Source organism: Bufo bufo, chromosome 10 (assembly GCF_905171765.1).
Source record: "Bufo bufo chromosome 10, aBufBuf1.1, whole genome shotgun sequence".
Taxonomy (NCBI): domain Eukaryota; kingdom Metazoa; phylum Chordata; class Amphibia; order Anura; family Bufonidae; genus Bufo; species Bufo bufo.
Window position 1 is genome coordinate 17,100,528 of NC_053398.1, and position 22,999 is coordinate 17,123,526.

Below are 22,999 nucleotides of genomic sequence, written 5' to 3' on the forward strand. Positions count from 1 at the left end.
ATCCGGAAAAAAATAGAACATGTCCTATTCTTGTCTGCAATAGCGGACAAGAATAGGCATATTCTGTTAGTGCCGGCAATGTGCGGTCCGCAAAATGCGGAACGCACATTGCTGCTGTCCGTGTTTTGCGGATCCGTGGATCCACCAGGACAATAAGATGATCTGGTCTCTGGCTGCAGTCTGGCTCTGCGGACTCCCTTGTCACTCTCTTCTCCCCCACTCCCTCCCTTGTCACTCTCATTATTCCACCCCCCCCTCCCTTGTCACTCTCATTATTCCACCCCTCACCCCTCCCTTGTCACTCTCATTACCCCCCCCCTCGTCACTCTCATTATTCCACCCCTCACCCCTCCCTTGTCACTCTCATTATTCCACCCCTCACCCCTCCCTTGTCACTCTCATTCCCCCCCCCCCCTCGTCACTCTCATTATTCCACCCCTCACCCCTCCCTTGTCACTCTCATTATCCCCCCCCTCGTCACTCTCATTATTCCACCCCTCCCCCCTCCCTTGTCACTCTCATTATTCCCCCCCCCTCCCTTGTCACTCTCATTATTCCCCCCCTCCCTTGTCAATGTCATTATTCCCCCCCTCCCTTGTCACTCTCATTATTCCCCCCCTCCCTTGTCACTCTCATTATCCCCCCCCCCTCCCTTGTCAATGTCATTATTCCCCCCTCCCTTGTCACTCTCATTATTCCCCCCCCTCCCTTGTCAATGTCATTATTCCCCCCCTCCCTTGTCACTCTCATCATTCCCCCCCTCCCTTGTCAATGTCATTATTCCCCCCTCCCCTGTCACTCTCATTATCCCCCCCTCCCTTGTCACTCTCATTATTCCCCCCCTCCCCTGTCACTCTCATTATTCCCCCCCTCCCCTGTCACTCTCATTATTCCCCCCTCCCTTGTCACTCTCATTATTCCCCCCCCTCCCTTGTCAATGTCATTATTCCCCCCTCCCCCTCCCTTGTCAATGTCATTATTCCCCCCTCCCCCTCCCTTGTCAATGTCATTATTCCCCCCCCTCCCTTGTCACTCTCATTATTCCCCCCCTCCCTTGTCAATGTCATTATTCCCCCCCCCCTCCCTTGTCACTCTCATTATTCCCCCCCTCCCTTGTCACTCTCATTATTCCCCCCTCCCCCTCCCTTGTCAATGTCATTATTTCCCCCCCTCCCTTGTCAATGTCATGATTTCCCCCCCCCTCCCTTGTCAATGTCATTATTTCCCCCCCCCTCCCTTGTCACTCTCATTATTCCCCCCCTCCCTTGTCACTCTCATTATCCCCCCCTCCCTTGTCAATGTCATTATTCCCCCCTCCCTTGTCACTCTCATTATTCCCCCCCTCCCTTGTCACTCTCATCATTCCCCCCCTCCCTTGTCACTCTCATCATTCCCCCCCCTCCCTTGTCACTCTCATTATTCCCTCCCTCCCCTGTCACTCTCATTATTCCCCCCCTCCCCTGTCACTCTCATTATTCCCCCCTCCCTTGTCACTCTCATTATTCCCCCCCCTCCCTTGTCAATGTCATTATTCCCCCCTCCCCCTCCCTTGTCAATGTCATTATTCCCCCCTCCCCCTCCCTTGTCAATGTCATTATTCCCCCCCCCCTCCCTTGTCACTCTCATTATTCCCCCCCCCTCCCTTGTCACTCTCATTATTCCCTCCCTCCCCTGTCACTCTCATTATTCCCCCCTCCCTTGTCACTCTCATTATTCCACCCCCCCTCCCTTGTCACTCTCATTATTCCCCCCCCTCCCTTGTCACTCTCATTATTCCCCCCCTCCCTTGTCAATGTCATTATTCCCCCCCCTCCCCCCTCCCTTGTCACTCTCATTATTCCCCCCCTCCCTTGTCACTCTCATTATTCCCCCCTCCCCCTCCCTTGTCAATGTCATTATTTCCCCCCCTCCCTTGTCAATGTCATTATTCCCCCCCCCTCCCTTGTCAATGTCATTATTCCCCCCCCCCCCTTGTCACTCTCATTATTCCCCCCCCCCTCCCTTGTCACTCTCATTATTCCCCCCCCCCTCCCTTTTCACTCTCATTATTCCCCCCCCTCCCTTGTCAATGTCATTATTCCCCCCTCCCCCCTCCCTTGTCACTCTCATTATTCCCCCCCTCCCTTGTCACTCTCATTATTCCCCCCCTCCCTTGTCAATGTCATTATTCCCCCCCCTCCCTTGTCAATGTCATTATTCCCCCCCCTCCCTTGTCAATGTCATTATTTCCCCCCCCCTCCCTTGTCAATGTCATTATTCCCCCCCCCTCCCTTGTCAATGTCATTATCCCCCCCTCCCTTGTCAATGTCATTATTCCCCACCCCCTCCCTTGTCAATGTCATTATTCCCCCCCTCCCTTGTCAATGTAATTATTCCCCCCCCTCCCTTGTCAATGTCATTATTCCCCCCCCTCCTCCCTTGTCAATGTCATTATTCCCCCCCCTCCTCCCTTGTCAATGTCATTGTCATTATTCCCCCCCCCCTTGTCAATGTCATTATTCCCCCCCCCTTGTCAATGTCATTATTCCCCCCCCTCCTCCCTTGTCAATGTCATTATTCCCCCCCCCCCCCCCCCCTTGTCAATGTCATTATTCCCCCCACACACACACCTCTAGTGTAGCGTGGCCGAGCTCTCTTTCCTGTACCCGGCCGGACTGACAGGAAGTGCTCACTTAGTCTGCACTTCCTGTCAGTCCGGCCGGGTACAGGAAACAAAAGCTCCAGTACCGCGGACCGAAGAGAGCTCGGCCACGCTACATTAACAAAAGCACAGAGCAGACACACAGCAGGCGCAGGCTGCGCAGCAATGAGCCGGCGGCCGGAGACTCAGGAGACGCAGCATGAGGGGCGCCGCCGGCCGAACTTATATAACCAACTTTTTTTTTTTTTTTTTACACCGCAACGGGCGCCCCCTGCTAAATGGCGCCCCAGGCGACTGCCTAAGTCGCCTTACTGGTGGTGCCGGCCCTGTGTGAATGGAAAAATTAAAAAAAAATTATGGCTCTGGGAAGGCCGGGAGTAAAAAAACAAAAAGGCAAAAATTGAATATTGCCGGGTCCTGAAGGGGCTTAGTCACTCCTGGTTTTACCTTTCAAAACTGCATCCGGAAACCTGACCATGTCATTCTCCCATTAGATAGATAGATAATAAATAATAGATAGATAATAGATATAGATAGGAGATACATAGTGATATAAGATAGATAATAGATAGATAATAAATAAATAGATAGATAATAGATAGACAGATATGAGATAGATAATAGATAGATAATAGATAGAGAGATAATAGATAGATAGTTATATATAAGATAGATAGACCAAAAATACAAAAAATAAAGAAACTCCGCGGCACTTCTGTGAATGTGCGTTTATTCACCCGGTATTATACTGAAATGTCGCATGATACCGGGTGAATAAATTTGATACATATGCTAATTAACCTGAGATGAATCCTGTAGGTGAGAGGAGTCAGGGACAGGTCTCATCTCAGGTTAATTTGCATATGTATCAATAAAAGCACACAGAGCTATGGGGACTGGGTATTGCGGATGTGCTAGCGGCCATCTAACAACCCATGTCCTCAGCTCTATACCCCAAATCCAGGTGACAGGTTCCCTTTAAATATCACGCAACTTGCCATTAAAAACTTTACTAAACTCAAAAAATCATTAGAGCTCAGCATTGAGCTAGAAAAGGTGCTCTTATCATCTCTATGGTACCCGCAGTACAGCGCGCCCAAAAGACTACATATCCCAGAATGCCTAGCTCGACGGCTTCCCCGCGCGTCACTGACGGAAGCGGGGCTACTAGTGCTGTGTCCCTCGCTGCTTTCCGTAGAGTTCCTTACTCCAGAGAACAAGGCCCCGGCGGCGCCTGATTTAAGGTAACTATGACAACTGCCCCGTTCCCGGTGCTTTAGTATCATCTCCGTCCACTGCTGGTCAGTCCAGCTCTGGAGCAATGACCCAGCCTCGTAGTGTCAGCCTGTCACTGCCCCTCTCTGGCCAGTCATTCTCACCTAGACTGTGAAGTTTAGGGCATTCTAATGTGTCTGCTGTGCCCATGGGCGAGGTGTCGGCTCCTCCATGAATCACCTGATGTGGACTTAGTCGTGACCATCGGCATAATGAAAAGCTCTCAGCAATCTCATACACTTTTGTGTTGAATTCCTCTCCATTTTTAAGATCTCTGCTTGCTGACAATGAACGGAAACACTCTTGCTGACATGGGAGCGCACATAAAAGCAATTAAAGGGGCAGTCCTCTCTGCATACAATGCCTGTACAGTGATGTGCAATGGCCCAAGAAAGCTTACGGTACCGCAGCCCACCCGTTATCGGCATTCACTACTAACCCAAGATGGTGATCGTGGCGCTGAAAGCGTTATGCACAGGCGTCCATTGCTACCCCATATCTCCTGCCTTCAGCGGCTGTGCCGCCATCTTGGGAAGCTCAGGATGCCGCAGCTTGGTTACAAAGGTACTGTGAGCATTGGGGCTGAAGTAAGCCCTAAATGAATGGAGTGGTCTCTTATGCCGCCACGTGTCAGAATAAGGACATGTACGCAGAAAGCGGACAACCCCTCTAATGGCAAATGGCATTTATCACGTAGAAAAAGTTAATACCAGGCACTTACTAATGTATTGTGATTGTCCATATTGCCTTCTTTGCTGGCTGGATTCATTTTTCCATCACATTATACACTGCTCGTTTCCATGGTTACGACCACCCTGCAATCCAGCATCGGTGGCCGTGCTTGCACACTCTAGGAAAAAGCGTTGGTCTCTCTGGTGGACGAGACCGTGGGAGCGCACATAGGATCTGTCTAGCTAAATCACTCGATCCTTGCCTGATTCCATAAACCATTGGCCTGCAACCTGTAGCTCTCCTGCTGTTGTGAAACTACAACTCCTAGCAGGTCCTGGAAGCCACGGACTGAGAGTTGTGCTTTTGCAGCAGCTGAAGAGCCACAGCGCGGTATCCACTGCTATAAGCCGTGCACTTTATGCAGCTCATTAACCGCTGTCCGTGTATCTCTCGCCGCTCTGGTAGTGGTACTATAACTCCCGCCAGGTCCGTGCAGAGTGAGACTAGTACTTCCACAGACGCAGTGAAGCGCAGCCGTCGCCATCTTTTTGCATTTCTCACATTGATCTTTTTTCTGACCCACAGGTCGTCATGTCTATGTCACACCTGTACGGGAAAGATGAAGACAGTGATGGCGTGGAGATGGAGAGCTTCCAGATCACCGACTGGGACATACAGAACGAGTTCAATCCGAACCGCCGGAAGCATTTTCAGACCAAGGAAGAAGCCATTTACGGCTTGTGGGCCGAGCGAGACTCTGACGAAGAGAGGCCGAGCTTTGGTGGCAAGAAGTAGGTGTATAACAAAGCTTTGCTCGGCACCAGCCATGGTTGGCCCACAAACCCTGCGGCACACGACTGCACCATTATGCAGTGTTGGGACATTTTCCCTTATTTAGTTCGTCAGGGTTTAATGCCGAACAGTGAGATTCACCTGCCAAAAATCTCTGTTGTCTGCTGCCACTAGGGGGCACTCAGTATAAGATGTGCAGTCAATGGACCCCCTAGCAGCAGTTTCCAGATGATATTGTGGAGTTAAAGGTGTATTCCGGTTGTTTGAAGTTATCCCCTATCCACAGGATAGGGGATAACTATTAGATTTTGGTGGTCCTACCACTGATCACAAGAACCGGGGCCCCGTACCCTCTTCAGCCCCCCTAAGTGAACGGAGCGGCCGCTTGGGCATGCGTGTGGCTGCTCCATTTATTTCTATGGGAATTCCGGGAATAGGTGAGTACTCGGTTGTCTCCCCACCCACTCCGGTCCGTTCTTATAATTGGGGCTGCAGGCGGCATAACGTCAAACAACCAGAATACCCCTTTAATGGTACGTCTGTCTGTGCTCTGGACTGAAGAAAAGGCTTCGTGCTTGCTGCCACAATTTTTTTTTTTGTTTCTTCCAAGAAAGGTGGGTACAAGTTAAGGAATCCTGTGCCGAAAGGGTTATTCTGCTAGAACCAGGCGCGTGGGGGCAGGAAATGAACTGGTTAGCGTCACATCTCCTGTTGACGTCAGGACACATCTCGCTGCCCTAAGGCATGATGGGACTGCAGTCACATGACAAACTAGGAAGTGGGATTCAAGCATGGGGGGGGGGGGATAAGAGAAAACTGCAAATTAGGTAAAAACAAAATAAAAAAAACAATGCAAGGGGGAACGAAGCTGGAGCACCGTACTTGATGAAAAAATTGTTAGAGTGAAAAGTAGTTTATGGCACAACCACCTTTTAAAGCCTCCCACAACTTTTTTGTTCTCTCTCGAAGGTCCCGTGACTACTCCGCACCAGTAAATTTCATCAGCGCTGGGATTCGCAAGCCCGCAGGAGAAGAGAAATCCGATAGCGACTCCGAGAATGAAACTGCACCAAAAGTGGAGGAATTCCAGCCAAAGAAGCTGAGAACGGTGCGCTGATAGAGTTCTTACAATAGTTTTTTTTATTATTTTCATTATTTATTGTACTTTTCAATGTTACATCATATGATAGTGATACTATTACAACCCACGCGTTCCATCTGGTCAGAGCGTCCTGTTACTTCCAGTCTGCGGTAGAACCAGGATGCTCTGACCAAGTGAACCCTTTTTTTCATTGTTTATAGGTCTCAAACAACCCCTACAAAATCTTAGCATAAAAATCTGACTAGTGAAACTTTTTTAATTAAACAAAAAAAAATAAAAAAATCTGAAAATGTAAAATCCCAACTCCCCTGTGTTAACTCATTGCCAATCGTTGCAGTGCCAATAGGGGGTTGTCTCCCTGCTTTCCACGGACCCTCTCTGGTGTATGGCTCTGCATTGCTAGGTGGAATTACATCTTGCTGCTATATGTCATTCCTGAATTATATTTATGAATCAGGAAGATCAGGATGCACATTGCAGTGTGTCCCGCCAGAAAAAAATAATGCATGTGTATGGTAGATATATGGTGTAAGTCAGGGATGTTCAACCTGCGGCCCTCCAGCTGTTGTAAGACTACAACTCCCAGCATGCCCTGCTGTAGGCTGATAGCTGTAAACTGTTCGGGCATGCTGGGAGTTGTAGTTTTGCAACAGCTGGAGGGCCACAGGTTGAGCATGCCTGGTGTAAGTTAATGAATATTTCTCAGCCAGTTCTGCATCTGCGACTGGGCTGGATTACAGGCCCTCACATATCCGTCATGAAGCTGCATTTACTAGATCAGTGTCAGCCTGTAATATAACAGTTGTATTATGTCTTCATCTTGCAGGGTGGGAATTTTAAGCCGGCACAGAAAACGTTTGCTGGAGGAATCAAGTCCAATGCAGATTTAGGCTCCTGGGAGAGACACACCAAGGGAATTGGTCAGAAGCTCCTGCAGAAGATGGGTTACATCCCCGGGAAAGGTTTGGGAAAGAACGCTCAAGGTAACTGGAAATGAATAACCTGATCCATCAACAAGTCATCCTTACTATTCACTAACCATTTGAGATGATTGTACTGGAGTTCTGATATATTAAGAATTGCCCAATTACTACTGTCTAGTGAAAGATGCCAGATTATCAGATATTCTGGAATATAAGAGAAGTGGAGAAAGCCCACACATTTAATGTCGTAGGGGTTATCCTAAGGTAATATATCACCTAGTCACTGGGTGAACAGGTCGAGCATGTGCGTTGCTGCTCCATTCTAAGTCTATGGGGCTGCCGAAGAGAAGCAGGGTACGGTGCTTGGCCGTCTCTGGCAGTTCCAAAGAGTTTTCTCTTAGGCCGCTTTCACGCGAGCTGTGTCTGGATCTGTTCAAGAAAAAACGGATGGTTTTGCACACAAGTGCAGTCAGTTTTGTCTGCGGTTGCATTCAATGGTACATATATATTTTTTTCACGTGCATCATTTTTTATGTGTTTCTCACACGCGGGAAAAAAACCTGATGAATAACAATCTACATCTCCAAGCAAGTATCAGTAGAAAATGCTTATCATCCGGATGCAATACGTTTTTCACGGAAGCCCCATTCACTTCTATGGGACCAGGGCAGCTTTAATATACGTAGAATATAGAACATGATGCGACTTTCACGTGATGCGTTGCATTCCACCCACACGTAAAACTCACTCGTGCGAAAGGGGACTTAAGTTGTGGGGCCCCTCAGAGATATGAGACTTATTACCTGTCCCAAGAAAAGCTATACAATTTTTTTCAATTTCTTTATCAATTCCTCGCTATTTCAAGTTGTCAGCTCGCAGTCTTGAACTTTGCTTTACTAGAGGATAAAGAAATCTGTTCTGGTCATATGATGAAAACACAGTACAGTTATCAGATTCGTGCACGTCTGATCATCACATGACTGGGTCTTTATTTCTATCCCCTGGAAATACACAATGAAGGTTCCCACTGAATGACAGCAAGCAGAGATGTTAAAAACTGTAAGGATTTGATTCAGAAGATATATTTGAAAATTGTAAAATGTATAACTGAAAATACTCTTTTAACTATTCGGGCAGATTTACTTATCCGTTTAATAGACAGTGTAAACAGTTTAAAGAGGACCTTTCATGTTTTTTTTAATTTAGATACCTTTACTTGCGGGGTACCCCCCACTGATGCTGCCACCCTGCAATCCAATCACAGCCAGGGAGAAGGAGACGCCCATTGAGAAACCCTGGCGTCTCCTCCTCCCTGTACGGATGCTCAGTATTAACATACTGAGCGGGAAAACTGCAGGGGGCACAGCTGGGCGCAGGAGCGATATTTGAAAAAAAAAAATGGCAGGGTGGTAGCATCAGTGGGGGGTACCCCGCAAGTAAAGGTATTTATCTAAACTAAAAAAAAAAACATGAAAGGTCCTCTTTAAGGAAGTTCCAAATTTATCATAACTAGTGATGAACGAACCCGTGGAAGTTCAGTTTCGTCGAGTTCGGCTGAACTTCAGGTCAGGGTTCGGGACCCAAACCCCATTTAAGGCAATGGGGACCTGAACTTCACTTTATTATTTTCCATTATAACATGGTTATATCGGAAAATAACCATAATACTCAGACAGAATGCAAAAGGGACACCTTTAGAGGCATTCCATTTTGCATTCCGTCATAATAAAAGTCTATGGGCAGCATAACGGATCCATCCTGGTTTCTGTTTTGCAGGACAGGAGTCCTGTCCTGCAAAACGGAAACCAGGATGGATCCGTTATGCTGCCCATAGACTTCTATTATGACAGAATGCAAAATGGAATGCCTCTAAAGGTGTCCCTTTTGCATTCAGTCTTAAGTGTTATGTTATTCTCCGATATGACCATGTTATAACGGAAATTAATAAAGTAATTCATAAATATCCCAAACCTGAACTTCAGGGAAAAAATCCGGTTCGCGTCCAGGTACCCGAACTCGTAAAGTTCGGTACAAACCCGAACATTGGCGTTCAGGTTCGCTCATCCCTAATCACGACGCCTCATGCTGGACTATAAATTTGGTGCATTTTAGACACTTTTGTCTAACTTTACATTTTCTTATTGGTTGGCTTACTAATCCTTACATGCATTGATGCATCTTGAGCCACCTCCCTTTTCCCCGTTAATCCATGTCCTTGTCAAGAGAGGTGTAAGAAATTTGGCACATGGCTTGTGCGCCAGAAGTTTGGCTCAATTTGGTCTTCACTTTTGCAGCACTTTCAAGTAAATCTGTCCCGATTACGTATCGTGAAGAGACTAAAAAAAGAGATGTCTTTATTCAGGTATTATTGCTCCTATTGAGGCCAAGCAAAGGAAAGGCAAAGGAGCGGTGGGTGCCTACGGCTCAGAAAGAACCAAGCAGTCATTGCAGGATTTCCCTACGGTGGATTCGGAAGAAGAGGAGGAAAAGGTCAGTAACGAGATCCTCTGATCATAGGAAATACAGAGTCAGAGCATCTCTATTTTATTTATTTTTTTATATTATAAATCTACATAGTAACAAGCTGTTTGCTTCCTTTTTCTATGCTGCACCCAGGAATTTCAGAAAGAATTGAGTCAATGGAGAAAGGACCCAGGTGGAGGCAAGAAGAAGCCCAAGTATGCCTATAAGACGGTGGAGGAGCTCAAGGCCAAGGGGATTGGGGGGAAAGCAATGACTGCTCCCCAGAAGGAAATATCACAAGTCAAGGTTCGTTCTGCCAGTCTAAGACTATAACTGTTATTGACCGATAGCTGCCCCATGCACACTTCTGCCCAAGCTCAGTACCTAACCCTCACATGTGACCCAATTTTGAAGGGGCTGTCCAGGATCAGAAAAACATGGCTGATTTCTTCTAGAAACAGTGCCACACCTGAACCTGGTGCCTGGTATTTGCAGCCCAGCTCCATTAAAGAGAATGAAGCGGAGCTGCAATACCTCACACAACCAATGGACAGGGGTGGTGCTGTCTCTGAAAGAAGGGAGACATGTTTTTCTAATTCTGGACAACCCTTTAAAGCTAGCTGTTCTAAAGTTGGATTTAGCTAATTATGATCATCGGACCTGTCTTAAACCATGCTGATTTACTGACAGGTCCTTTCAGTGGTAGCCAGTTATTAGGTACGCAGGCCCGATGAGAAGTGGATGTGCTACTAAAGTAGACAATTTAAAGGGGGTTTCTCATGAAGTCGACACCCTTCCATGTGTTCTGTTAGTACATATGGACATCACCGATTAATATCTGCATTTTTCTTCTGTTCAGGTAATTGATATGACCGGACGAGAGCAGAAAGTCTATTACAGCTACAGCCAGATCGCCCACAAACACAACATCCCCGGAGAGACACCCACAGTAGGGAAAGAGGAGAAGCCTCAGGGGTTTGTCCTGCCCGAACTAGAGCACAATCTGCAGCTCCTGATCGAGATGACGGAGCAGGAGATCATCCAAAATGACCGACAGCTGCAGTACGAGAGGGACATGGTTGTGAATCTCACCCACGAGCTGGAAAAACTCTCTGAAGTGTTATCCAGGGAGGACAAAGCCATTTATAACCTGAGCCAGGTCCTGAAGACGGTGGAGGAATGTGAGCAGAGGATGGTGCCGGGCTGTGACGATCCCCTGACGCTGGAGGAGTGCGCACGAATATTCCAGATGCTTCAGGACAAGTATTATGAAGAATACAAAATGTCAGAGAAGACAGACCTGGCGGTGGCTATCGTCTACCCCCTGATGAAAGAATACTTCAAAGACTGGAACCCCTTAAGGGTGAGTAAACTAAAATATCATATAAGTGAAACTTTATTGATGAACATTTTAACATGATGCACAGTATACCGGTAAGTTAGAAATATGGTGATATTGGAGTACACCATAGGGTACTATTGGAAATGACCTATATCGCAATATTACTAACATGTCCCAAGAAACCACTCCACCTGACTTGATCCTTACACATGAGGACTGAATGGGAGAAGTGAACACACTGTCCGTAAGTGTTCTGCGGATCCGCAAAACACGGACACTGGCAATGTGCATTCCGCAATTTGCGGACCGCACATCGCCGACACTATATTACAAAATGCCTAATCTTGTCCGCAAGTGCGGACAAGAATAGGACATGTTCTTTTTTTGGCGGAAACGGAAGCACGGATGCGGATCCGCAAATGCAGAAGTGCGGATGCAGATCGCACATTCCAGCCCCATTGAAAATAAATGGGTCTGCACCCGTTCCGCACCCATTTTGCGGACGTGTGAATGAACCCTTAACCTACCTCAAGTGCTCCTCCAAACCTTATGTGGACTGCTAGGTGGCTCAGCCACCACTCACTGGGCATTTCCATACTGTCCTGGTGCTGTATACTATGCAGTATAAAGCTCCATGCACTATGATCTGGACTTTGGGACTAAGGGGCACATTTATTAAGAATGGCGTTTTAGATGCCAGCCCTAAAGTGTAACTGCCGTTCTATTTTTATTTGTGTAATGCCTAGGGGCAGTGATGCCGACCATTTTTGTAATATACTTTAATTACTGAAATCATACAATTCTGTTAGAATAATAGCTCTAAAGTGGCCCATTTTGAGCCTTAGCAACGCTCCTCTGTCTTCAGTTTACATAATAGTGGAGACTTGCTAATACTGACTGTTATGTACACAGAAGACAGAGGAGCGCCGCTAAGGCTCAACATGGGCCACTTTAGAGCTATTTTTCTAATAGAATTGTATGATTTCAGTATTAAAGTATATTACAAAAATGGTCGGCATCACTGCCCCTACACATTACACAAATAAAAACAGAACTTTAATAAAGCCCTAAACTGGTGGCGGATCCACCGAAGTTATGAAGAGGCCTGTGGCTCTTCATAACTTCGGCGCATCCAGAGCCAGTTCTAAATGTAAGACCGCTTCTGAGGAGTCTTACATTTAGACCTTTTTTGTAGAACCGTTGCACCGCTATCTGCGCCTGAAATACGCCTGATTTAAGCGTATTTCAGCATAGTACATGACCCCCTAAGTTTCAGCATTTTAACCTGGCATACAGTACGCCAGGAGGAGCCACCTGAACTGTGGCAGGTAAAACCAGTGTGTTATCCCCCCCCCTTCAGTGAGTGTTTGATTTGCCATCCCTATGAAGTGTCTGCTGGGGGGTTGTAGGCTCCCAGGAGTTGGGGCCATGATTGCCCATTTTGCAATAAGATTCTTTCATGCACTGCTGGTTAGTTGTTTAACATGGGGTGGATGGCACTGAGTGTCAATGTTTCAGGTCCGTTTAATGAATGTGATCGGAGCTGTCCCGGCGCATACGATAAATGGACATTCAAGACACACGAGATTTATACTCCTCACTGACTGTTTTCTGATTGCTACTTTGTTCAGTAAATTTTTCATTTTTACTCGGCCACTTTCTATATTCATATAAATGACTAATGCTGTTTGATTCCTGGTTTAGGACCCCGGGTACGGTATTGATATCATGACCACGTGGAAGAATCTCCTAGAAGAAGGACATTTGTCCCACAGCGCACAGGATGCAGCAATGGACACATATCACAGGTACGTTCTAGCTTTTCTTTCTGACCAGACTTCTGAAGGGTTTGACTGTTTTATACACCCTATTAGGGAATTCTGAGATGACACAGGGGGTCTTCTGCTCAGGATCCTCATTTCTTGCTCATAGAACAGATACAATTGTCTCTCACTCTGGAGGACCTGCCCTATCCTGCATTACTCAGCCAACCCATTTATGTGACTGGACCCGGTGTAATTCCTCATTTCCCCTGTGGTGGCGCTGCAGGTGAATTGAACAATTACTGCCAGGTTTCCCACAGAATACAGCTGATCGACGGGGGGCACTTTATGATCTGCTTGTTGTCACAGGACCGAGCGATTGTGCGAAGTGGACTTCCCCCTTCAACTTAACCATAACCCACTAGTCAGTGGCTGTTCACTTATAAGGATTAGCTACAAATTATTTTATGATGTGTCACAAACTGGTGATTGATGGGCTTCCCAGGAGCAAGACCATCTCCCACAATCATTCCCCTCTCTATGTGTCCATAGTAAGATTTCTAACCGGAAATATCTTATTTTGTTCCTTTTGCAGACTGCTTTGGGACACATGGGTTCCATTCTTGAGAAATATCATCTCACAGTGGCAACCTCGGAATTGTGCACCCATGGTGGACTTCTTGGATAGCTGGGTCCACTTGTTGCCAGTCTGGATTCTGGATAACGTACTGGACCAACTAATTTTTCCCAAATTACAGAAGGAGGTGAGTTGGCAGCCAATAGATATATTATATTGAGGACGTTATGAGGATAAATAGCTAATACAGTTTCATGGCTTAGTTATTATTGCTTTTACTTTTATTTTAAAGGGGTTCTGCAGTTTGTTTAAACTGATGATCTATCCTCTGGATAGATCATCAGCATCTGACCGGCGGGGGTTCGACACCCAGGACCCCCGCCGATCAGCTGTTTGAGAAGGCAGCGGCGCTCCAGGAGCGCCGTGGCCTTCTCACTGTTTACCGCTGGCCCAGTGATGTCACGACTAGTTTCAACTGGCCTGGGATCGGCTAAGCTCCGTTCACTTGAACGGAGCTTAGCCGCGCCCAGGCCAGTTGATACTAGTCGTGACGTCTTTGGGCCAGCGGTAAACATTGTGAAGGCCGTTGCGCTACTGGAGCGCCGCTGCCTTCTCAAACAGCTGATCGGCGGGGGTCCCGGGTGTCGGACCCCCGCCGGTCAGATGCTGATGATCTATCCAGAGGATAGATCATCAGTTTAAACAAACTGCCGAACCCCTTTAAGTCTTCCACATTGGAGGGGATGCAAAGTGATTGTGGTATGGCCCTATTCTTACACAATTTGTGAGCTCCCCACATTAAAGAGGACCTTTCACTAGAATAAAACCTCTAAACTAACTATACAGCCATGGAGAGCGGCGCCCAGGGATCTCCCTGCACTTACTGTTATCCCCGGGCGCCGCTCCGTTCGCCCGGTATAGCCTCCGGTATCTTCATAGTTAGGCTCCACCCAGGGGAACCTGCCGGGGTCTCCTTCTCCCATGCTGTAGCGCTGGCCAATCGCAGCGCTCAGCTCATAGCCTGAGAGAGAAAAAAGCCTCTCAGGCTATGAGCTGAGCGCTGCGATTGGCCAGCGCTACAGCATGGGAGAAGGAGACCCCGGCAGGTTCCCTGGGTGGAGCCTAACTATGAAGATACCGGAGGCTATAACGGGAGAACGGAGCGGCGCCCGGGGATAACAGTAAGTGCAGGGAGATCCCTGGGCGCCGCTCTCCATGTCTGTATAGTTAGTTTAGATGTTTTATTCTAGTGAAAGGTCCTCTTTTTCCGGTATTAATTACACTAAATGCCTGCCTCCTGAAACAAAACATTCAAACTTTTGGGTCCCTGCCGCTCTGGCCCTCCACAGTATTTACATCCGACGGTGCATGGCTATGGTCCCATTATAGTTATAGCGGTGACATGTTGCTTGTGGCCACATCACTGCTGAATCCAGTTATTGGCTGCAGTGGAGCATAGGATGTAAACAGTATAGGAGCCGGGAGATGGAGGCAGTGCGGACTACCGGAGCAGGTAAGTATGAATCTTTTGTTTCAGGAGGTAGGCTGTGGGCATTAGATAAAATGTCATTATTACTGGAAAACCCCTTTAAGATTGCACTTTATGCTGTCAGTTGCACCTAATGGTAATGAATGCTGTCATGCAGTAATCCAGCGACAGTTGTGGCAACTTGCGAGCTGTAAGGTGATGTTATTCTTTATTATTAGGTGCCATGTAGAGTGACGTTGCAGTCTTATGTGGCTTGACTGCAGCTCACTGTGTAAGCCTTAGCCTTCATGGAGCTATTTCTGCAGAACATGTTCCTATGAAGTAGAATTTGTCAGATTCATATAGAATGTTATATAGAAATTTGTACAAGGGGATATGATGTTCAGCTTATGGCATTTATGTGTCTAGGTGGAGAATTGGAACCCGCTGACGGACACTGTACCAATACATTCGTGGATCCACCCGTGGCTTCCGTTAATGCAATGTCGGCTAGAGCCGCTCTTCTCTCCAGTCAGAAACAAGCTGGCCAATGCCCTCCAGAAGTGGCACCCCAGCGACTCCTCAGCCAAGCTGATCCTGCAGCCCTGGAAAGAGGTTTTCACTCCTGGATCCTGGGAAGCCTTTATGGTGAAAAACATTGTGCCCAAGTTGGGTAAGATGATACGCAAGAGTCTGCGAGAATACTTACTAGATATTGGATACAGTTGTCCTGCTGGAGAGTGCTGTAAGATTAGTAACGTGCCGAGGAGTCAGGACTCAATTCAAGTGTATACTGTGAAAATAATGGGGTAGATGTACTAAAGGCCACTTTACATGGTCCAATGTAGCAAGTGATTGCCGGGAAGGAAGCGTTCCTTCCAGACAGTCGCCTGCTGGATTTACATGTAGCGATCGCCTTTACAGAATGGGAAAGGGCAATCACTAATGCCATCGCTTGTCCCTATTCAGAATTATTAATTGCCGGCAGCAGAGTGCTGTTTAGACGGCGCGACAAACAGCATTTTGGGTGTCTGCACAAATGATCCTATTACCTGATGAACTAGCATATCGCTCGTGGTGAGAACTTTAAAGTCAAAAATTATGTTGCAGCTTTATGGCGCTTAAAACACTTAATAAATGCCCCCTGATGTCTTAGCGCTTTGATAAACTAGATTGCTGTAGCTGAAAAACGTGTCACTGTCTCTCGCAGGTATGTGTGTTGGAGAGTTTATCATCAATCCGCACCAGCAGCACATGGACGTGTTCCACTGGGTGTTGGATTGGGAAGGAATGGTCTCTTTATCAAGCCTTGTAGGACTCTTGGAGAAGCATTTCTTTCCAAAGTGGCTGCAGGTAAGTGGATTATAAACTGGGCTCATACTTCACATAAACTCGGGCTGGCTGCGCTTCAAAGACGCCTGTAGTAAATAGTTCAGTGTACAAAATGAGAATCGGCACGAAGGACTTCAACCCGCTGTGCTCGTGACCACTAGACTGCCAATCCGGACAAACGGAAAAACACAGCATTATAGGATCTGATTATAGCTCCAAGCTGGTTATACAGACAGATACCTCCACCACAAAGGATTGCCACATTTCGCCTGGTAAACTGCCGTTTTCAAGCATATTTATATTACAATAATTGCAAGTTTATACACCAGACCCCCAAACGTCATAGGTCATTACACAGGTGATTAAGTTGAAATACACCTATATTAGGCGTATTTCAGGTGCAGATTGCGACTGTTCCCTGCTCACGCCAGGTCTAAAATAGTGGGTGTAGCAGGGAAGGGGGCGGCCGGCAGGCCCGTCTCATTTGCCTTTTTTTTCCGCCTGTTTCAGGCGTAGAAAAAGGTCTAAATGGAAGACGGAAGCTGTCTTACTTTTAGAACTGGCAGAGGATCCACGGAAGTTATAGACAGGCCTGCCCCTCTTCAGAACTCCCGCGGATCCACCACCTGCTTGGGGGTTTATTAAGAGGGGCGTCTAAAACGCCGGTCTTAATAAATGTGCCCCTTTATCTTCATCATTTTGTTCACATAACCATCATGATGTTGAAAAATAAACCTCCGGTATGTGTACCTCTTCACCCAAAGGGGTTGTCCGGGCTCAGAGCCTGGACATACCTCCATCTTCACCCCGGCAGCCCCCCTGACTTGAACATCGGAGCAGTTCATGCTCCGATGCTCTCCTTTGCCCTGCGTTAAATCGCGCAGGGCAAAGGCATTTTTTGGAGATCCGGTGATGTACCGGGCTCTCCATGGGGATGCCCGGTGACGTCACCGGCACTGATGGGCGGGCTTTAGCGCTGCCCTAGCCAGTAAAACAGCAAAGAACGCCCATCACAGCCGGTGACGTCAGCGAACACACTGTCGGGCGGAAGCTTCCGCCCGGCAGTGTGTGATTGTAAACAAGAGAGCCCTTGAACTGCTCCGATGCTCAAGTCAGGGGGGCTGCCGGGGTGAAATTATGGGTATGTCCGGGTTCAGCTCTGAACCCGGACAACCCCTTTAAAATCGAAGGACAAAATATATAAAAAGTGGGGTTAAAAACTGATTACAAACAACGCATACACTGTCACATTCTGTCGATTTTCCCGTGATCATTTTTCACTCCAGCCATCTCCTGGAGTGGATTGTTTACAGAGTACATCCATCTTTACAGAAGTAGATGTATTTTTTTTTCCGTCTCCATTTTTGCAGGTTTTATGCTCCTGGCTCAGTAATAATCCAAACTATGAGGAGCTAACAAAGTGGTATCTTGGCTGGAAGTCCATGTTCTCAGACCAGATTTTAGCCCATCCGGGAATCAAGGACAGATTTAACGAAGCCTTGGACATAATGAATAGATCCGTATCCTCTAATGTTGGTAAGTACACACGTGTCCAAATAAACATTTACCGTATTTAGCAATATTAAAGGGGTTGTGCAGTGGGTTTATATATTGATGACCTATCCTCAGGGTAGGTCAATATCAGATTGGCGGGGGTTTGACTCCCGTCAACCCCACAAATCAGCTGTTTAGTCCGTCCTCGTCAAGATTACCTATGCGTCATCTTAGTGGCGGAGTGTAATTGCAAGTGCTCTTCTCATTCACTTGAATGGAGCGAACACTTCTAATTACAAATGCATTGCTGCTGCTGCTGCTGCTATTTATGCAAAAAGATAAAAATCCATCCCCACAGACAACAGCGCTGTCTGTCTGTGTGTATGGCTTTTTATTTTTTTGCATAAATAAACCACTGGTTTATATAAAAGCTGTATTTCTCCATATTTTTGGTACACCTGATGCAGGTGTTCGTGTTTCTGCTGAGCTGGACTTGTGCTTTATATTTGGGCTTTTTTCTGCTGTATTGACTAGATAGGCATGCTGTAACGAAAGACGTATTCGCACATAAATAACCCTCGTTCTCTGTACTTACCCCAGGTGCATACATGCAGCCTGGTGCCCGGGAGAGCATAGCCTACCTAACCCAGACAGAGAGAAGGAAAGACTTCCAGTACGAAGCCATGCAGGAGCGGCGTGAAGCAGAAAGCATTGCACAGAGAGGCATTGGAGTTGCTACCGTACCCATGAACTTCAAGGACTTGATCCAGACTAAAGCCGAGGAACATAACATCGTCTTTATGCCTCTTATCGGCAAACGGCATGAAGGAAAGCAGCTCTACAACTTCAACCGCATCGTCATCTACATAGACAGAGGGGTTGTGTACGTGCAGGGAGAGAAGACCTGGGTGCCCACCTCTCTGCAGAGCCTGATAGACATGGCCAAGTAGGGGACATTGTGAGTGGGCAGCTCCTTGTGACGTTGTATATACATGTCGAATGGTTTTCTACACAATCCAGCGCTCTGGATGAGCGACCGTGAATGGATGCATCACTTTGTACTGCCATGAACTCTGCTTTATGTGGCTTTTATCACACTGTTTAATTACATCCATTATGATGTGTCCTGCATACAGATGGCAGACCGCTCTACCGAAAGAGACCTCAACCGTTTGTATAAATTTAAACATGACCATTGCCATTTCAGGGAACTGTCTTTATTTGTGCGCAAAACAATCGTATGCGATTGGTTGTTTTTCAGTCCGTTAAGGGTACATTAACACGACCGTATCATTTGATCCGCATTTTGCGGAATAGATGCGGATCCATTCATTCCTATAGGTGAATAAAATGTGCGGACAACGTTCAGCATGTTCTCCACATCCGTGTTTCCGCAAAAATATGAAGCTTGTACCACAATTGTCCACACAGATCAGTCCGCAGCCCCATTCACAAGTCAATGGATCCGCACATATTTCTTTTTTTCTTTTCTACGGGACACAAACAGAAGTTAAATGCGGACACACGGTTCCGTTATTTGCGGACCGCAAAACAAAGGATTACACACGGTCGTGTGATTGTACCCTAATAGATAGGGGCCCCAATTCATGTCCCTCCTCTTAGAGTTGAAAAAATTGGAAGACCCAGCACCTCAGTGCATTACATGATTTCAGCCGGCTCTGGGTAATACTTAATTTCTCCTGTAGGGGTGCTGCAGGATGTTGAACACTTGCTTCCAGGCTGATCACTAGCGGTTGGATAACCTGTGATCTGCTGAACATCAAGGGCTTTTTGGAACAAAGAGGGATTGTCCATAGTAGACAGCCCCTTCAGCGTACTGTGCGAGCTTCAGAAAAGTGAGGGGAAGCAAAGTTAGACAATGGGTCCGATTTTTTTTTTATTAGGCCATGTTCACACGAATGTATGGCTTTTATAGTTTTTTGCGGTCCGTTTTTCACGGATCCGTTGTTCCGTTGTGTTTCCGTTTTTCCGTATGCCATGTACAGTATACAGTAATTACATAGAAAAAATTGGGCTGGTCATAACATTTTCAATAGATGGCTCAGAAAAAACGGAACAGATACGGAAGACATACGGATGCATTTCCGTATGTGTTCCGTTTTTTTTGCGGACCCATTGACTTGAATGGAGACACGGAACGTGATTTGCGGGCAATAATAGGACATGTTCTATCTTTCAACGGAAAAACGGAAACTGAATGCATACGGAGTACATTCCGTTTTTTTTTTGCGGAACCATTGAAATGAATGGTTCTGTATATGGAACACCAAAAAACGGCCTGTACACTCGCAAAAAAAACGTTCGTGTGAACTAGGCCTTACTGTCTTAAGTTTAGGAGGTAATTTATTTATGTTACGCACTTATATAACGCTACTATATTCCGCAGCGCTTTACAGACATTAGCATCCTACTGTCCCCAATGGGGCTCACAATCTAAGGTCCCTATCAGTTTGTCTTTGGAGTGTGGGAGAAAACCGGAGAACCCGGAGGAACACACACAAACACGGGGAGAAGATACAAACTCCATGCAGATAGTGGCTTTGGTCAGATTCAGGACCCCAGCGCTGCAAGGCACTAGTGCTAACCACTGAGCCACGTGCTGCCCAGGTAATGCAGCAACCATCACACAGTCAGGGGATATTCGCATGCAACAGATTTGTCGCAGTAATCGGGGTGACTCATTTTCTGTTCTGTTCATCTGAACTGGATTGTTATTTCAGCAAGTACTGTACATGGATTTCTGCAAGTCCCATTAGATGAATAGGAGACAGTCACATAAATTGTTTCAAGAAATCTGCAGCTTATAGACTTAGGCCTCATGCACACGACCGGTCCGTTTTTTGCAGTCCGCAAATTGCGGATCCAGAAAACATGGAAGCCGCCCGTGTGCCTTCCGCAATTTACGGCCCATTGTAGAAATGCCTATTCTTGTCCGCAAAACGGACAAGAATAGGGCATGTTATATATTTTTTGCTGGGCCACGGAACGGAGCAACGGATGCGGACAGCACACGGAGTGCTGTCTGCATCTTTTGCAGCCCCATTGAAGTGAATGGGAACCACAAAAACTGCGGATCGGATGCGGACCAGAACAACGGTCGTGTGCATGAGGCCTTACCCTAAGGTCTTTCACATGAGCGATCGGATTGTGTCGGTGTCTGTTTAGGAAAAAAAAACTTATGGTTTTGCATGCAAGTTGAATCGGCAATCTGCGATTGTGTTCAGTTTTTCCGTACAAATTGTATCCGGATTGAACGCGTGAAGAAGAACTGAAAAATAATCTACTTCTCCTAACAACCATCAGTGAAAAATGCACTGTATCCGGATGCCTTCTGTTTTTCACGCCGGTCCCATTCACTTCTATGGAGACAGGACTGTGTGAAAAACGCCCAATATAGAACACGCTGTCATTTTTCCTGAACACAGAAATGATGAGTGAAATACGACGCTCGTCTGCACAGACCCATTGAAGTGAATGGTCCGGATGCTGTGTGTTCACTACACACATCACATCCAGACCGAAAACTGCTCGTGTGAAAGAGGTCTAAAGGTGTCTTGACGTCTCGTGACTAAGCTAGGGGAGTCTTATAGCCACCTGGTAAGATGCCGTTTACGTCCACCAGGGATTGATGGACCGTTCTGGGTTCAGACAAGGTGGCAGCAGCTGTTGACCATCACAGTCTACGTCCTGGGCAGCTGTTCATCCCCCACAGCCGGACCAGCGCCGATCTGATGAACAGTACCTGCTGGTGTTGTCATAAATATTTAGGGTACAAGTGGTGGATATTCAGCGTATTTTTTTTTTTTTGCAGGAAGCAAATTTGCAGCATTTAACAGTACCAACAAAGCGGATGAGATTTGTAACACCCCCACCAATCAGGAAGCATATTCTAGTGACATGATATCACCAGGGCCGGTGCAAGGATTTTTGCCAACACAAGCGAAGCTACATTTTGGCGCCCCCCCCCTGCAGCTCACCTGGCCCTGGTCCCATCTGCATCAGCTGGCTTCTCCTCTGTGTGGTCCTGGTATCTTCGCTCTGCTTCAGACAATCGCTAGTTTGAGGATTGTATTTTTAGCCCCCCCATGTCAGCCATCAACCCCCATCCATCAGCCCCCCAAGTAAGCCATCAGCCCCCATGTCACATTTCTCCCCCTCCATGTCAAATCACCCCCCTATGTCACATCAGCCCTCCATGTCACATTTCTCCCCCTCCTTTTTACATAATCCCCCTCTGTCACATCACCCCCATGTCACATTTCTCCCCCATGTCACAAATTGTCACATTTCTCCCCCTCAAGGCCTCAATGTCACATTTCCCCCAGCATGTCAAATCACCTATGTCACATCAGCCCTCCATGTCACATTTCTCCCCCTCCAAACCATGTCACATCACCCCCCTTTGTGTCACATCATGATCACATCATTACCCCCTATTGTGTCACATTTTAGTCCCCCCCCCCCCATGGCACATCATGTCACGTGACGCTTTTCTTATGAAAATTCTGCTTCTCCTGATGTCACATCCTTTACTAAATTTCCAGCCTGAGCTATAGAGGAGACGTCACTTCCACTGTGGACGCGCCCAGAACGAAATCTCTCCCTTGCACATGTGTAATCCACACATCTGCACATGTGCCGGGGAGAGGAACAGTTCTGGACCATCCACACAGTAGAAGCGACGCCCCGTCCATAGCCTAGGCCGGAAATCTAGCAAAGGACATGACAATGGCAGAACCTTGGTTTTCAGAACAGGATCGTCACTTGACCGGGTTCCTGATTCACACAATTTCAGAACTGTAATTCTTTTACTGCAAGGGTGTATCTCCCAATTTCATACAGAGCCATACTGAGCTTTGGCCTCACAGCTTCATACAGAGGTGATGGAGAAGTGTAGGGAATAGAGTATAACTGCATGGAGGGGAGGGTTATGGCCTATAGATGACTATGCCTGAAAAAAAAAAAATCTATGTTTTCCACAGTCTGACCTGCAGGTGTCGCTCTTGTAACTCCTGATTCTGGTCACAGGCTTCTTTTTAGAGATGGAGAACACATAACATGATACCTACTAGGGGGCATCATAACTAAATCATTAGATTTGCCTCTGATGTAATATAAAAGCCCTCTGCTAATC

At 46.9% G+C, this 22,999-nt stretch overlaps 1 protein-coding gene across 1 annotated transcript; it reads left to right on the top strand.

The window, feature by feature from the left end:
- Positions 1-3,780: 3,780 nt before the first annotated feature.
- Positions 3,781-19,050, top strand: TFIP11 (tuftelin interacting protein 11). Its single transcript, XM_040410698.1, has 13 exons — positions 3,781-3,885; positions 5,174-5,379; positions 6,350-6,488; positions 7,309-7,465; positions 9,768-9,895; positions 10,022-10,174; positions 10,728-11,231; positions 12,915-13,018; positions 13,569-13,737; positions 15,448-15,691; positions 16,229-16,371; positions 17,721-17,886; positions 18,445-19,050. Exons 2-13 carry the CDS (start codon positions 5,180-5,182, stop codon positions 18,792-18,794), a joined length of 2,457 nt encoding a protein of 818 aa, XP_040266632.1. The 5' UTR covers positions 3,781-3,885; positions 5,174-5,179; the 3' UTR covers positions 18,795-19,050.
- Positions 19,051-22,999: the final 3,949 nt, after the last annotated feature.